The sequence below is a fragment of the Chanos chanos genome, chromosome 8, assembly GCF_902362185.1.
Source record: "Chanos chanos chromosome 8, fChaCha1.1, whole genome shotgun sequence".
Taxonomy (NCBI): Eukaryota; Metazoa; Chordata; class Actinopteri; order Gonorynchiformes; family Chanidae; genus Chanos; species Chanos chanos.
In genome coordinates this window covers 295,001-312,500 of record NC_044502.1, presented here as the reverse complement: position 1 = coordinate 312,500, position 17,500 = coordinate 295,001, and the positions used below count along the sequence as shown (strand labels likewise).

At 41.9% G+C, this 17,500-nt stretch overlaps 1 protein-coding gene across 1 annotated transcript in view; it reads right to left on the bottom strand.

Moving 5' to 3' along the window:
* Positions 1 to 17,500, bottom strand: part of LOC115819202 (clathrin coat assembly protein AP180-like) — a 46,418-nt gene that overhangs the window by 6,276 nt on the left and 22,642 nt on the right. The window contains exons 7-19 of the mRNA XM_030782760.1: positions 17,143 to 17,249; positions 16,941 to 16,982; positions 15,882 to 15,943; positions 15,617 to 15,622; positions 15,503 to 15,515; positions 15,268 to 15,377; positions 14,437 to 14,516; positions 14,126 to 14,140; positions 13,534 to 13,683; positions 8,505 to 8,597; positions 5,158 to 5,223; positions 3,268 to 3,399; positions 10 to 34 (exon numbers count right to left, since the gene is read on the bottom strand). Coding sequence (XP_030638620.1) covers positions 10 to 34; positions 3,268 to 3,399; positions 5,158 to 5,223; positions 8,505 to 8,597; positions 13,534 to 13,683; positions 14,126 to 14,140; positions 14,437 to 14,516; positions 15,268 to 15,377; positions 15,503 to 15,515; positions 15,617 to 15,622; positions 15,882 to 15,943; positions 16,941 to 16,982; positions 17,143 to 17,249 — 901 coding nt within the window. The remainder of the gene's footprint in view (positions 1 to 9; positions 35 to 3,267; positions 3,400 to 5,157; positions 5,224 to 8,504; positions 8,598 to 13,533; positions 13,684 to 14,125; positions 14,141 to 14,436; positions 14,517 to 15,267; positions 15,378 to 15,502; positions 15,516 to 15,616; positions 15,623 to 15,881; positions 15,944 to 16,940; positions 16,983 to 17,142; positions 17,250 to 17,500) is intronic.

Sequence of the window (17,500 nt, the reverse complement as noted above, 5' to 3'; positions counted from 1 at the left end):
GAAGCTTACGGTTTCTGGGTCCCCATGTTCAGGTCTAAAAAGATCAAACACATTCATCAATGTTATTATCTATTAAATATCAAACATTCATAAATGTTATTATCTATTAAATATCAAACACATTCGTTAATGTTATTATCTATTAAATATCCACTTCACAACCATCCCACACGCCACGAAAACTAACACATCAACACATGTACACAATTAACACCAACACACCAGCATACACACAACTAACACAAACCAGCCAGTATCACAGCATCAGATCACTTTATAACTCAAGGCAGCCTAAATCACACAAAAACAACATCAAAACCACACTAACAATCAAAACTAAACCACATCAAAACCACACTAACAATCAAAACTAAACCACATCAAAACCACACTAACAATCAAAACTAAACCACATCAAAACCACACTAACAATCAAAACTAAACCACATCAAAACCACACTAACAATCAAAACTAAACCACATCAAAACCACACGGACAATCGAAACCAAACCACATCAAAACCACACTAACAATCAAAACTAAACCACATCAAAACCACACTGACAATCAAAACTAAACCACATCAAAACCACACTAACAATCAAAACTAAACCACATCAAAACCACACTACAATCAAAACTAAACCACATCAAAACCACATTAACAATCAAAACTAAACCACATCAAAACCACACTAACAATCAAAACTAAACCACATCAAAACCACACTAACAATCAAAACTAAACCAGATCAAAACCACTAGGGATGCAACGGTACACAGTATGTAGTCGATCCATTTGCTACGCAGGGGGGCGAAGCGAATGGATGTTTCAATATGCACACATGAACCGCGGTATTATGATACGCCTGTCATTTTCCTATAATGTCCAAAACTTGCTTATTGCGCTGCAGATTACAAGCAGACTACCATGATGAAGGTAAGACTACGATGATGAAGGTAAGACTACCATGATGAAGGTAAGACTACGATGATGAAGGTAAGAATACCATGATGAAGGTAAGACTACGATGATGAAGGTAAGAATACCATGATGAAGGTAAGAATACCATGATGAAGGTAAGACTACGATGATGAGGGTAAGAATACCATGATGAAGGTAAGAATACCATGATGAAGGTAAGAATACCATAATGAAGGTAAGACTACGATGATGAGGTTAAGAATACCATGATGAAGGTAAGAATACCATGGTGAAGGTAAGAATACTATGATGAGGGTAAGACTATGATGATGAAGGTAAGACTATGATGATGAAGGTAAGAATATCATGATGAGGGTAAGAATATCATGATGAGGGTAAGAATACCATGATGAAGGTAAGAATACCATGGTGAAGGTAAGAATACTATGATGAGGGTAAGACTATGATGATGAAGGTAAGAATACCATGATGAAGGTAAGAATACCATGGTGAAGGTAAGAATACCATGATGAGGGTAAGACTATGATGATGAAGGTAAGACTATGATGATGAAGGTAAGAATATCATGATGAGGGTAAGAATATCATGATGAGGGTAAGAATACCATGATGAAGGTAAGAATACCATGGTGAAGGTAAGAATACCATGATGAAGGTAAGAATACCATGGTGAGGGTAAGACTATGATGATGAAGGTAAGAATATCATGATGAGGGTAAGAATACCATGATGAAGGTAAGAATACCATGGTGAAGGTAAGAATACCATGATGAGGGTAAGACTATGATGATGAGGGTAAGAATACCATGATGAAGGTAAGAATACCATGGTGAAGGTAAGAATACCATGATGAAGGTAGGAATACTATGCTGAGGGTAAGACTATGATGATGAAGGTAAGAATATCATGATGAGGGTAAGAATACCATGATGAAGGTAAGAATACCATGGTGAAGGTAAGAATACCATGGTGAAGGTAAGAATACCATGATGAGGGTAAGACTATGATGATGAAGGTAAGAATATCATGATGAGGGTAAGAATACCATGATGAAGATAAGAATACCATGGTGAAGGTAAGAATACCATGATGAGGGTAAGACTATGATGATGAGGGTAAGAATACCATGATGAAGGTAAGAATACCATGGTGAAGGTAAGAATACCATGATGAAGGTAAGAATACCATGGTGAAGGTAAGAATACCATGATGAGGGTGAGACTATGATGATGAAGGTAAGAATATCATGATGAGGGTAAGAATACCATGATGAAGGTAAGAATACCATAGTGAAGGTAAGAATACCATGATGAGGGTAAGACTATGATGATGAAGGTAAGAATATCATGATGAAGGTAAGAATACCATGATGAGGGTAAGAATACCATGGTGAAGGTAAGAATACCATGGTTACGGTAAGAATACCATGGTGAAGGTAAGAATACCATGATGAGGGTAAGAATACCATGGTGAAGGTAAGAATACCATGATGAGGGTAAGAATACCATGGTGAAGGTAAGAATACCATGATGAGGGTAAGAATACCATGGTGAAGGTAAGAATAACGTGAACAAACACAGTACAGTCTGCAGGTCTTGCTTTGCCACTGTTGGCCTCGTCAGTCATGCTGCCATTTTTTCTGAATGGAAAGTTTGATTTGTCTGTAGGCAAATATTCTTGAATATAAGGATACCGAAACCGCACAGTTACCATGGCCCGAAAACTGTAGGTCCACTGCACTGTTACATCCCTAAAATCCACGTTCACAATCAGAGCTAAACCGCATCCAAACCACATTCACAGTCTAAGCTAAACCGCATCAAAACCACGCTCACAATCAAAACTAAACCGCATCCAAACCACATTCACAGTCAAAGCTAAACCGCATCAAAACCACGCTCACAATAAAAGTTAAACCACACAAAAATCACACTGACAATCAAAGTTAAACCACATCAAAACCATACTGACAAAGTTAAACCACATGAAAACCACACTCACAAAGTTAAACCACATGAGAACCACACTGACAATCAAAGTTAAACCTCATTCACAATCAAAACTAAACCACATCAAAACCACACTGACAATCAAAGCTAAACCACATCAAAACCACACTGACCAACAAAGCTAAACCACATCAAAACTAAACGACACCAAAATAATACTAACGATCAAATACTACAAACACCACAACGCACAGAAAAGACACAGACAAACACCATCAACATTAATACCACAGTCCACATCAGCACAAATCTGACAAATCGACATTGTTAACAACAGAAGTATCATTAACAATGAACTCAGGGAGCACTCACTGCCAGCCAGATTAGCCATGGTGGAGTCCAGGTCTCCTCCCACTGGTTTAACAGGTGAGGTTGCCATGGGTGATGCCCCCGGGGGCTGCGGAGTCATGGTCGGCATGAGGACGTCCCCTAATCCATCAAATGCTTCCGTGAAGAGTGAGGGAGAGAGTATAGGTCATCCACGGTAGGGAAAGACGGTTTGGTCTGAACCTGATCAAACAGCTGTCTGGACACTCACACACATAACTCCCACTAGATTAACATCACTCACTGTCAAGTCTACACTGACCTCAGAACAGCACAGGCATGAACAAGGCAAAGGTAAGCTTTACATCTGTAATCAATTCATTAAATACCTTTTCAGTCAAATACAAATGACTTGTAATTATTACTCCACAGGGTTTCCTACATTAAATCATTTGTGTAAACATGACTAGAGCAGCATTTGTACTAAAGCACTGCACTGAACCTGATGCTACACTGAGAAAAACTACAGACTCAAGAATCCACTCAAGAATCATCCATCCCCCCATCCACTCATTCATTCACGTCCGTTAGCGAGCAGGTGGAAGAGCTAAAAGTAGGAACGAGCAATGTTTGCTTAGAGAGCAGGCCGTGAAGAAAAAGCAGGACTCACCAGCGATTTGGGAGGAAGCAAGCAATGACCCAGACCAAGAGGCAGATGATGGGAGAGAAAGAGAGGGAAGAAAAGGGGAAAAAGAACAATAGGAAAAGTGAGAGAGAGAGAGAGAGAGAGAGAGAGAGAGAGAGAGCAGGCAATGGAATGAAATGAGAGAAAGGATGAAGAGAGGATAAGAGGAGAATGTATTGTGAGAGGAGGAGAGCAGATGATTACTGATAATCAATACAGATTTGATCAGACGCACAGGGACAGAACAAGACATGCAGACCAGACCAAACAGGAAGTAATGCAAGTTTGGTCTTATTCACGCCAACAAACCACTCTCAACAGAGCAGAGGAAAATGACACATGAGCAACATGCAGTACTCCATAATGACAACACTACTGCTAATTCACGCGGTACTCCATAATGACAACACTACTGCTAATTCACGCGGTACTCCATAATGACAACACTACTGCTAATTCACACAGTACTCCATAATGACAGCACTACTGCTAATTCACGCGGTACTCCATAATGACAACACTACTGCTAATTCACACAGTACTCCATAATGACAACACTACTGCTAATTCACGCGGTACTCCATAATGACAACACTACTGCTAATTCACACAGTACTCCATAATGACAACACTACTGCTAATTCACACAGTACTCCATAATGACAGCACTACTGCTAATTCACACAGTACTCCATAATGACAACACTACTGCTAATTCACGCGGTACTCCATAATGACAACACTACTGCTAATTCACACAGTACTCCATAATGACAACACTACTGCTAATTCACGCGGTACTCCATAATGACAACACTACTGCTAATTCACACAGTACTCCATAATGACAACACTACTGCTAATTCACGCGGTACTCCATAATGACAACACTACTGCTAATTCACACAGTACTCCATAATGACAACACTACTGCTAATTCACACAGTACTCCATAATGACAGCACTACTGCTAATTCACACAGTACTTTATCTGCACTGTGATGCCATTCAGTCAAATATATTATACACACACACCACGTAAATGCACAAGTCAAATATGTTATACACACACACTTTATCTACACCAGTGAAATATATTATACACACACACTCTTGACACAGTGAAGATGTTCAGTTACATATATTATGCACACACACACACACACACTCTATCTACACTATGAGGTTATTCAGTCACAATGTGTCAGACACGCACTCTTGGTATGGCTCAGGTGACAGATTTAACTTACCTGCCATCAGATCAGAACCTGATGCCGCTGGGGCAGCTGGCTGGGCTTCACCTGGAGCCCCAGAGTCTGTGACCCCGAAACAGGACGAGAGCACAGGCGTGAGAGCAGCATGGGGGCAGAGAAGGGTTAAGAGTGAACCTGTGGCCGACACACTGAAAGAGCCCCCAGAAAAATAACAGCACACGTGTTATCGCCGATCTATGTGCAAACCTGTTACACTTCAAACATTTCTGCTATTTACTTACCAGCGGTTATTTAGTCAGAAGAAAACTATGACAAATGTTCATTAGCACACTCCTTACACAATGAACACAACAAACTAATCATCCGTCTCAACAAAAAAAAAAAACACTGTGAGAAACCATCTTTTTACTCATCAACAAATAACATCAAGACAATCCAATAAGCGCATGCACTCCTCTTGTGAAATCTATAATCTTTCAGTGCATGTTTGTGATTGGTTGAATGTAGCCCTGAACTGAAAAACCGATTAAGCATCCACACCAGGCATACATTACAACTGCAAACAGGAAAGACACAGCACAGCAAACCTGGAGAGTGATCATCAGACTGACCATCATAGCATAAGCCATAACCAAAACTATCTAATGTTTCCATTCTCTTCTATGATCAAATCTCCTTCATCACTTGTGTCAAAACACACTTTGTGCAAAACCCTCAAATCTCACATTCTCTCCAAACAACTGCTCTCCATCCCAAACAGTTACCCACCCCCAAAAAGGTCCAGAGCCACCCCAGGGCCAGTGGTAAGGGGGCAAAAGACATCTGGAGCATAGGGGACGTCAATAAACACAGTAACCATATACACACAAACACATCACACAGACACACACACAACCACGGCAAAGCAGCTCACACGCCGATAAAACACACTTCCCATATGACCTCTGGACGGGCAATATGGACAAAGAGTACACCACTCTCCTGAGTCAGAGAGAAGTTGACAGGACAGTGAGAAGACTGAGAACAATTAAACACTGAGACTGTGACGAACACTCTGGGAATATCAGTAAGAAACAGATTAAACACTGAGACTGTGACGAACACTCTGGGAATATCAGTAAGAAACAGATTAAACACTGAGACTGTGACGAACACTCTGGGAATATCAGTAAGAAACAGATTAAACACTGAGACTGTGATGAACACTCTGGGAATATCAGTAAGAAACAGATTAAACACTGAGACTGACAAACACTCTGGGAAACAGATTTTTCAGATTTCACCTTCTCAGCATTTTGGGTACAGGGGTAAAGTCTGGGGGTGCAGCTGAGGTGGACAGGAAGCAGTGAGAGGGAGAGGAGGCAGTGAGAGGGAGAGGAAGCAGTGAGAGGGAGAGGAGGCAGTGAGAGGGAGAGTGACAGTGAGAGGGAGAGCAGGCAGTGAGAGGGAGAGTGACAGTGAGAGGGAGAGCAGGCAGTGAGAGGGAGAGTGACAGTGAGAGGGAGAGTGACAGTGAGAGGGAGAGTGACAGTGAGAGGGAGAGTGACAGCGACAGTGGTCAGGCAGTGAGAGGGAGAGTGACAGTGACAGTGGTCAGGCTTGGCTCTCATTACTCACACTACCCCACACATATTTACATTAGCTACAAAAAAGACAGAAATAAAAGAGAGTGAGAGAGAGAGAGAGAGAGGGAGAGAGAGAAAGAGAGGGAGAAAGAGAGAAGGAGAGAGAGAGTGAAGGAGAGAGAGAGAGAGAGAGAGAGACTGTGTGAAGGAGGGAGAGAGAGAGAAAGAGAGAGGGTGAGAGTAAGAGAGAGGGAGAGAGACAGAGAGAGAGAGAGAGAGAGAGAGAGAGTGTGGTGAGAGTGACAGAAAGACAGGAATGAGGGGGTAAAATTGAGGTCAGGTTAAAGGAAGGGGGAAAGTTTGTACCTGCACCAAACAAGTCTATGCTGTGAGCTGAGGGCTTTGATTTCGTGGCACCAAAATCTGAATTTAAAAATGTAAACACAAATAGCACAATATTTCTCTCTGCACACAGAAAAAGATCACTTATGTTACAGAATCACTCCAAAAAAACATAAAACTGTGAGAAATGGAGAGAGATTCCTTCACTTCTGACATTTTACTCAGAGACACACTGTTTTACTCAGAGACACACTGTGGGTTTACCACTGAACAGATCTACTGTTGGAACAGCAGGGGGCGCTACTGAAGAGGGGCTGGCAGCAGCAGAGCTCAGCAGACTCTGGGCAGGAGCTGGTGGCGCTGGACTAATGCCAGAGTCTGGTGGGGTGACCTGAATGGAGAACAGGTCCAGCTGAGGACCAAGGTCTGTACCAGCAGCCGGAGAAGCAAAGGGATCTTTTGGGGAAGAGGTGAAGATGATTACGGGGTTTGATCAAGATGACAACAGACCAACAGAATACAGTGTGAAGGAGCTGTGTGTTTGTGTGTAAACTGTGCTACCTCAGTCATACACATAACAAACCCACAGGACATTAGCTGTAGAAAAAAACGTTCTGAAATCTGAATTTATGCTTATGGAACAAACAAAGGGAATGATAAGAAGACCTTGTAAAATCAAATAAAATGAACAAAATAAACACTGAGACTTTCGTTTCATTGATGCACAGACAGGTCGTGGACTTGGACTCTGCCTTTTGCTCAGGTTCTAAAGAGACGTCGGTTTGCCACTGATCTGGAGCTGTACATGATTCCTGTTCCTATGGCAACCACACAGCAACGCCAGACCAGTCAGGCTGAGAATCAGGTTGTGTCAATGTGCACACACTCTCGAATGTCCTAAAATCTTCCAAACATCCAAAAAGGAAACATTCTGAAGAACCTATTGAGCCAAACCGACCAAGATACACGCCCTACACAACGCAATAGAATTAGCCAGCTCACACCAGGCAAAAAGAGATCACAAAAGAGAAACTCCCTCCAGTACACTTGTGACAAACAATGTTAAGTGAGATTCAGTGAACCAGTCACCGCTAATGTTGGTAACAATAATCAGTCACCACATGAACCCTGTACCGCTGGCCACAGGATTAAACTTTTTTTTACTTTACATACAGCACTTTACCTCCTCAAATATGACTTTTGATAAGATTTTGTTCTGTATTTTTCTGCAAAAAATATTACTGGAAGCATCAAAGACATGACAACAAAAACCAGCAGAAATACAACACAAATTCAACTCCAAATGTTGTCCACAGATACATCACAGTAACTGCATCACGGAAATCACCACTACAGTGATCTATACATACACACACACACGCACGCACACACACACACGCGCACATACATACACACACGTGAGCGCACACACACACACACACACACACATACAAACACACACTCACACCCACCCACCAGTTGCAGTGCTTGGGTCGGCAGGCGTGGGGGTGGTTGCTGCAGCGCCCTCTGCAGTAGTGGCAGACTCAACAACAGGAGTTGCAAACGCATCTAAAGCACCGTCCCCATGAGGTCAGAGGGCAAATGGGCCAGCAGGGAGGAAAAGAAAAGACAAGAAAAGAAAAGAAAAGAAAAGACATACAGAAAAAGTAAGAGGAGGCAAAGACTGGGCTGAAGATCAAAGAGCAATCCGTGCATGCGTGCGTGCCTGCGTGCGTGCGTGTATCTGTGAGTGTGTGTGGGTTTCTCTACATGTATTTCTGAATGTAAAGAGCCAAGTGATTTATCATTGGCTGGAAACACTTACAATGTCATCAGCATAAATCTCCACCTTTTGTGTTTAAAATATGAACATGACATTACCTGAAACCCACTGTACGATAAATATGGGGGGGTCACAGCTTTGAGTGTAAACTGTTATATAATTCACTACTACAATATTTTACCCAAGTGGTTGGTGACATGTTACAAAAAAAATAAATCTTGCGCCAATTGTTGATCACATGATCATTTTTTAAAAAATGTAAGAAAATGGCAGGCGGAACCTGTAACAGGGAGTAAAATATTGGACAATAAGCACTGGGTGGTAGCGTATCTTATTTAAGCCGTTTATGTGATTGAATTCCGCCAGGCTGCAATATTTCTTTTCCACTGTTTTGATTTTTGCACATTAGTTGGTGCGACAGAGAGACAGTGTTGCTGGGCTGTGTTTGAGTATTATTACAGTATTGAGTATTATAACAGAGTTCTGGCAGATGGTCTAGTGATGGAAGGTTAATGGTGAATGGTGATGCATTGGAAATGAAAGGACGGATGGTGGAAGAAAAAATGGGGAAACTGGTGATTGAGCTCTGCTAAAGGACAGGAACCATTAAAAAAAATCCAAGAAAATCAAACCATAATTTCATCTCTGTTATATTGTGTGTTGAGAGTCATGAGAGTCATGATGAGTCATGTGAGTCATGATGAGTCTGCATGTTTGGCAGAATCAATCTGTGTGTGTGTGTGTGTATGTTTTGTGTGTGTGTGTGTGTGTGTGTATATCTCTTTGAAAATAGCCTCTGCTTCTTAAACTGAAGTACCAAGGCCATCAGGTCTAGAAACACCTGTTTAATCACTGAAGATACTGTCTAACATTTTAGCAACAAAATCAATTGAGATTATCTAAAATATTCCAACCCAGGACAGCTATGTGGGAATGCTACATTTGCTATGTGAGAATGCTACATATGCTGTGTGAGAATGCTACATTTGCTGTTGTTGCTGCTGTATTCTGCGGCCTGAATAGAGAAACACCTTCAAAGTCTTTTTTTTCACACATTCAGTTGTAAAGATACTATATCTCACTGCAGCTTAGTCATAGGGTAAACTAGATCAAAATGCACTACTCCCTGCTGAACATTAGCAACAGCATTCACCCTAATATCCTTCAGAATGCCTCAAAATTATCGTGCAGCAGATGGTAAGAGCAGCAGGAGCTGAGGAAGGCAAACTAAACTACTGCTATAGAGAAGAGGAAGAGAAAGAGAGAATTGTGGGTAGTCAGTAGTTAGCTCTCCAACAGGACAAATCATATCAGGCAATGAGTGTGCTCCAACATAATTTACACTAGCATCCGAAGTCAGAAAGACCTTCCAGACCTAGTTTAAATTTTTTCCTCTGACAAACAAAACAGCTGCACTGGTATGTCGTTAGCATCTCTTAGACCACAGCATCAAAGTGAAGTTACAGTGATGCTATAGTAGCATGACACTGGTGTTACAGCAGTGCAACAGTGCTGTAACCGTTGTGTGAGGATTTGATACAGTGGTGTCAGAGCAGTGTTACAGTAGTGTTACAGTGGTGTGATGATCTGTTACAGTTGTGTTACAATAGTGTTACAGTAGTGTTACAGTAGTGTTATAGTGGTGTGATGATCTGTTACAGTGGTGTTACAGTAGTGTTACAGTGGTGTGATGCTCTGTTACAGTAGTGTTACAGTAGTGTGATGATCTGTTACAGTGGTGTTACAGTAGTGTTACAGTAGTGTTACAGTAGTGTTACAGTGGTGTGATGCTCTGTTACAGTAGTGTTATAGTGGTGTGATGATCTGTTACAGTGGTGTTACAGTAGTGTTACAGAAGTGTGATGCTCTGTTACAGTAGTGCTACAGTGGTGTTACAGTGGTGTGATGATCTGTTACAGTGGTGTTACAGTTGTGCTACAGTGGTATTACAGTGGTGTTACAGTTGTGTTAAAGTAGTGTTACAGTAGTGTGATGATCTGTTACAGTGGTGTTACAGTTGTGTTACAGTAGTATTACAGTACTGTGACGATCTGTTACAGTGGTGTTACAGTAGTGTTACAGAAGTGTGATGCTCTGTTACAGTAGTGCTACAGTGGTGTTGCAGTGGTGTGATGCTCTGTTACAGTAGTGCTACAGTAGTGTTACAATAGTGTTACAGTGGTGTGATGATCTGTTACAGTAGTGTTACAGTAGTGTGATGATCTGTTACAGTAGTGTTACAGTAGTGTTACAGTAGTGTGATGATCTGTTACAGTAGTGTTACAGTAGTGTTACAGTGGTGTGATGCTCTGTTACAGTGGTGTTACAGTAGTGTTACAATAGTGTTACAGTGGTGTGATGATCTGTTACAGTAGTGTTACAGGGGTGTGATGCTCTGTTACAGTGGTGTTACAGTAGTGTTACAGTGGTGTTACAGTAGTGTTACAGTGGTGTGATGATCTGTTACAGTGGTTTTACAGTAGTGTTACAGAGGTGTGATGCTCTGTTACAGTAGTGTGATGATCTGTTACAGTGGTGTTACAGTAGTGTTACAGAAGTGTGATGCTCTGTTACAGTAGTGCTACAGTAGTGTTACAATAGTGTTACAGTGGTGTGATGATCTGTTACATTGTTGTTACAGTAGTGTTACAGTGGTGTTACAGTAGTGTTACAGTAGTGTTACAGTGGTGTGATGCTCTGTTACAGTGGTGTTACAGTAGTGTTACAGTGGTGTGATGATCTGTTACAGTAGTGTTACAGTAGTGTTACAGTGGTGTGATGATCTGTTACAGTGGTGTTACAGTAGTGTTACAGAGGTGTGATGCTCTGTTACAGTGGTGTTACAGTAGTGTTACAGAGGTGTGATGCTCTGTTACAGTAGTGTGATGATCTGTTACAGTGGTGTTACAGTAGTGTTACAGAAGTGTAGTGCTCCGTTACAGTAGTGCTACAGTAGTGTTACAATAGTGTTACAGTGGTGTGATGATCTGTTACAGTGGTGTTACAGTAGTGTTACAGTAGTGTTACAGTGGTGTGATGCTCTGTTACAGTAGTGTTACAGTAGTGTTACAGAAGTGTGATGATCTGTTACAGTTGTGTTACAGTAGTGTTACAGTAGTGTTACAGAAGTGTGATGATCTGTTACAGTGGTGTTACAGTAGTGTTACAGTGGTGTGATGCTCTGTTACAGTGGTGTTACAGTTGTGTTACAGTAGTATTACAGTACTGTGACGATCTGTTACAGTGGTGTTACAGTAGCGTTACAGAAGTGTGATGCTCTGTTACAGTAGTGCTACAGTGGTGTTACAGTTGTGTTACAGTAGTATTACAGTACTGTGACGATCTGTTACAGTGGTGTTACAGTAGTGTTACAGTAGTGTGATGCTCTGTTACAGTAGTGTTACAGTAGTGTGATGATCTGTTACAGTGGTGTTACAGTAGTGTTACAGTAGTGTTACAGTAGTGTTACAGTTGTGTTACAGAAGTGTGATGCTCTGTTACAGTAGTGCTACAGTGGTGTTACAGTGGTGTGATGATCTGTTACAGTGGTGTTACAGTTGTGCTACAGTGGTATTACAGTGGTGTTACAGTTGTGTTACAGTAGTGTTACAGTAGTGTGATGATCTGTTACAGTGGTGTTACAGTTGTGTTACAGTAGTATTACAGTACTGTGACGATCTGTTACAGTGGTGTTACAGTAGTGTTACAGAAGTGTGATGCTCTGTTACAGTAGTGCTACAGTGGTGTTGCAGTGGTGTGATGCTCTGTTACAGTGGTGTTACAGTAGTGTTACAGAAGTGTGATGCTCTGTTACAGTAGTGTTACAGTAGTGTTACAGAAGTGTGATGATCTGTTACAGTAGTGTTACAGTGGTGTTACAGTGGTGTTACAGAGGTGTGATGATCTGTTACAGTAGTGTTACAGTAGTGTTACAGAAGTGTGATGATCTGTTACAGTAGTGTTACAGTAGTGTTACAGTAGTGTTACAGTGGTGTTACAGTAGTGTTACAGTAGTGTTATAGAAGTGTGATGATCTGCTACAGTAGTGTTACAGTAGTGTTACAGTGGTGTTACAGTAGTGTTATAGTGGTGTGATGATCTGTTACAGTAGTGTTACAGTAGTGTTACAGTGGTGTTACAGTAGTGTTACAGTAGTGTTACAGTTGAGGCTACAGTTGTTACAAGTAGGATTGTGCCTGCTTTTAGGCCATCAGAAGCATGTGTTTGGATCACATAAATCTTTCAGTCAAGAAGATTTGCTTTCAAAAGCCAGAGGTTTGTATCATGAGGTACTGTGTGAAGCCATCCATTAAACCAAGTTAAAAGATCAAATCTCTGATTTTGTGGTTAAGGAAGTCTTTGAGGTCGCTTTCTGCTAAATGAATAAATATAAATGTAAGGCTGTTGGGTTTTTGTGTATTCTAATCGTTTACACTAGATGTTGAGACAGCCACACTCTTGTATTGGCAAAAAAGTTCTTTTTTCAGTTCATGGTCTGCTATCAAGATTAACTTTTTTGCCAGTGTCTCTGATGGATGATCCAATAAACTTGCAAATTCCAACTTCAGATTTATATGTGAATGAAACAAATTTCATTCATGAATGATGTACCAAACTGAAAGAGTAGCAACCAAGTGCCAAATAACTGAGCCCTGGACATGGCATGACATCCCGGAGAGTTCTCCTTGGTAAAGAATTTTCCAGGAAAACATCACCACTGACCTCCAAGCAGCTCCGCTGAGCCAGAGGCGGCAGCAGTGGGAGGAGCTAAACTGGCGGCGCCCTCAGTGGCTGCAGCAGCAGGAGAGGAGGTGGAGTCAACAGCAGGGGAGGGGTCAGGAAGAAGAGCCTCCGTAGTGAAGGAGCCCATTTCTACCAAGCAAGGCCACGGCCAACCAATAAAAAATATCAAACCCCCCCCCAAAAAAAAGGAAGAGCAAAAAGAAGGGGAAAAGAGTGAGAGAACAAGGAAAGAGAGAAAGATTCTACTAAAGCCCAGAGTGAAAAGGAGAGAATCTATGAGGGGGATCTATAAACGGGAAGAGATAAGGACAGGGGGATAGGGTCCTGAGTCCCTGCTGTAAGTCTGACTTTTATTTTTCCCAACTAATTACAGACTGAGACATCCAGACAAAGTCCTGTCATATCATGTGACATGGTTCCCAATGGGAATACGAGTGCAGTGAGTCTGAAGAGGCATTGTATGAGGAGCATTACCCTTTGGTGATAAACTTTGGGCGAGAAACTCTGAATTTACCTTTTGATGTTTACACACAAACACACAGAAGGTGAAGTTCTGTGGGTCAAAACTCACCGGATCCCAGGAGGTCTGCAACAGCATGAAAGAAGAACAGAGAGAGAGGAGAGGGAGGAAAACAATTCAGAACGACAGATTCAGTACAACAGAAGAAATGATTCAACCCAGCTTAATTAAGAGGTCATCTGTAAACCAGTCAAGTGAAAATCAGTGCATGAAACAAAATGAATTTACCTCAGGATCAACTGAATACTAACTGTTCACTGCATTAGGGTCACTGAATGACAGAGTTGTGTGTACATGTTCTATTGTTTACTGCCAGATTTGAAGTGGGTAATCTTTCCCACTATAGCTTCTAAGAACTCTACCTCCCCAAGAGGTTGGGGCAGCTGAAGCGCCACCTGCAGGAGGACCAGAGGAGGACAGCGGGTCTAGATCTAGCAGAGAACTGATAATGAGAGAGAGAGGGCGAGAGAGAGAGAGAGAGCATGATGTCAGTTACTATTTCTAAAATTCAATATGTGGTGTAAACAGTGTAGTGTAGATGGTGAGGGTGGAGTTGGTGGTGTAAATGCTATAGTGTAGATGGTGTAGGTGCTGTTGATGGTGTAGTGCAGATATTGTAGGTGGTGTTGTGTAGATGGTGTGGGTGGAGTTGGTGGTGTAAATGGTGTAGTGTAGATGGTGAGGGTGGAGTTGGTGGTGTAGATGGTGTAGTGTAGATGGTGTAGGTGGTGTTGGTGGTGTTGATGGTGTAGTGTAGATATTGTAGGTGGTGTCGTGTAGATGGTGAGGGTGGAGTTGGTGGTGTAAATGGTGTAGTGTAGATGGTGTAGGTGGTGTTGATGGTGTAGTGCAGATATTGTAGGTGGTGTAGCGTAGACAGTATGGGTGGAGTTGGTGGTGTGAATGGTGTAGTGTAGATGGTGTAGGTGGTGTTGATGATGTAGTGTAGATATTGTAGGTGGTGTCGTGTAGATGGTGAGGGTGGAGTTGGTGGTGTAAATGGTGTGGTGTAGATGGTGTAGGTGGTGTTGATGGTGTAGTGCAGATATTGTAGGTGGTGTAGTGTAGATGGTGAGGGTGGAGTTGGTGGTGTAAATGGTGTAGTGTAGATGGTGTTGATGGTGTGGTGCAGATATTGTAGGTGGTGTGGCATAGACAGTACGGTCGGAGTTGGTGGTGTAGTAGTAACTCACTCTGTGACTGTCTCAGCAGCAGGTTCAGTGGGCGGAGGCCCAAGGGTGGGAACACTAGCAGCTGTTTTCGATGGAGTGGATGTAGGTGACACGTTATTGGTGGGAGAACCCTGGAGTAGAGAGAGAAAGAGACAGACTGGGATTTGAGACTAAAAGAAGGTTGAGCATAAAGAGATACTGTGAGAGAAAAGGGGGGGGGGGTAAAGAAAGCATGATGAGAAAAGCAATGACTCACCTTAGTGGGAGATCTAATGGAAAAGAATCAGGGAAAGAGTTTGTTTCAGAGAGATCACATCAAACTGTAGAAATACTGAAATGAAATACTTCAGAAACCTCTGAGAATACTCACCCTTCACTGAGAATTCAAATGACATGTCACCGTGCAGTCAAAAAAGACAAACACACACATATACAACATGTATAGCACACACACACACACATGCAAAGAGAGAGAGAGAGAGAGAGAGAGAGAGAATCCAGTTTGAAAGAGTACTTTTGATAGAGTAAAATCAATATGGATGTGAAGCTATAGGAAAACTGTGATAACCAAGTTACAGACTGTAAACACATTGTGTTTAAATGGAGGGTAATGGACTATGAGCAGTGTCACTCACCCTTTCTTCCCCTCCAGGCTGTTCATATGGGCCTCTAAAGACTCCAGGATACTGCTGGGAGCCTATGGGTCAGATATGGGTAAGATCACAAAGCAAAGGAACCAGATCTAAGGAACGTACCAAAATATGCTCTCTCTCTCTCTCTCACACACGCACACACACACACATGCACACACACACACACATACACACACACACACACACACCCTTTTCAGTCAAGTCCACAACATTTTTAATTCAACATTCCAAAACACCTTGAACACAAAACACCCTTTGTTTTCAGGCCAATAATCACCAAACTCACAGCATTCTCAAAGACCAACACAGAGACCACCAGAATCTCCATCTGTTGAGTCCCTCAAAGGTTCCTAGCCTACTGAAGTCTACTGGACCGCTGTCCTTACGTACTAGAGAAGTGAACCTCGCGCTAATAAAAATTCAAATGAGAATCAGGTTAAGGAACCAGCAGGACAACAGCTAAAGTCCTACAGATTTGACAGTCCACTCTTGGGAACATGAAAGAGTGCCCTCTCTTCACTGTACTGAAATATCATTTTGTCAGTAATCCATATTTTTTTAAATTTTCACTGCTTTATGTCTAAGGGTCAAGACCCTGGGTGTCTGTGTGGTCACTGTTACCGGGCTGTCCACATGGCATTCCCTAAAGAGGCTGTCCTCACTGTCCGAATCTGTCAAATCCACCACTACACCAGGGTGTAAACACTGGGTGGAGTAAGGACAGATGGAGACAAGGAGAAGAGGAGGACAGGTGTGTCTAAGGCAGAACTCATACAGCAGTATAGTGTACATCAGGACGTCACAACTCATACAGCAGTATAGTGTACATCAGGACGTCACAACTCATACAGCAGTATAGTGTACATCAGGACGTCACAACTCATACAGCAGTATAGTGTACATTTAGCTTAGTCCATATAGAATCCCCCACTATGCTGTGCATCACACCATATTTACTGACGACAGAAACACAGGAGACTATAACGAATGTATATGGTAGAAACATCAGCTGAACACGACCAAGTGAAGAGACTAACTCACGTAAGAGATGTCTGGTATGTCATTTTTGTCCACACCAACCTGCTGTGATAAGACAAAGAGATAAATATCAGACAATTCATGAAACTCACACATAAATGCAAACAAATTATGTTTCGTACACAAGCCTGATTAACACTACACAGACAACTGAAGGTAACAGAATTTCAGAATTAGAATGATAATACAAAGGAAATCTGTTCACCTCTGCGATTTTCATGAACTCGGCAATCTTAGTGACTCGAGTCAGAAACTTCTTGTAGATTTCAAGCGATTCTTTGCAGTCAGACTTCTTCATTTTGAAATATTTCTCTGTCAAAAACAACACACACGGTAATGGCACCATTCACACCCCAAAGACAGCAGTAAAGTAGCCTCAGTGTGTTTACTTCATCAGCAATGGTCCTCTGCCTGTTCTTAAATGGTGACTTACAATCATTCATCTTGGTCAAAGGTCACACAACTCTGGAGTAAGCTTGGGACTAATGACCTTATGACCTTATGTCGGGACACATCTATAACAATCTGTCATTCTTGGGGTTCACCCAGCCGGAGGCCTACAG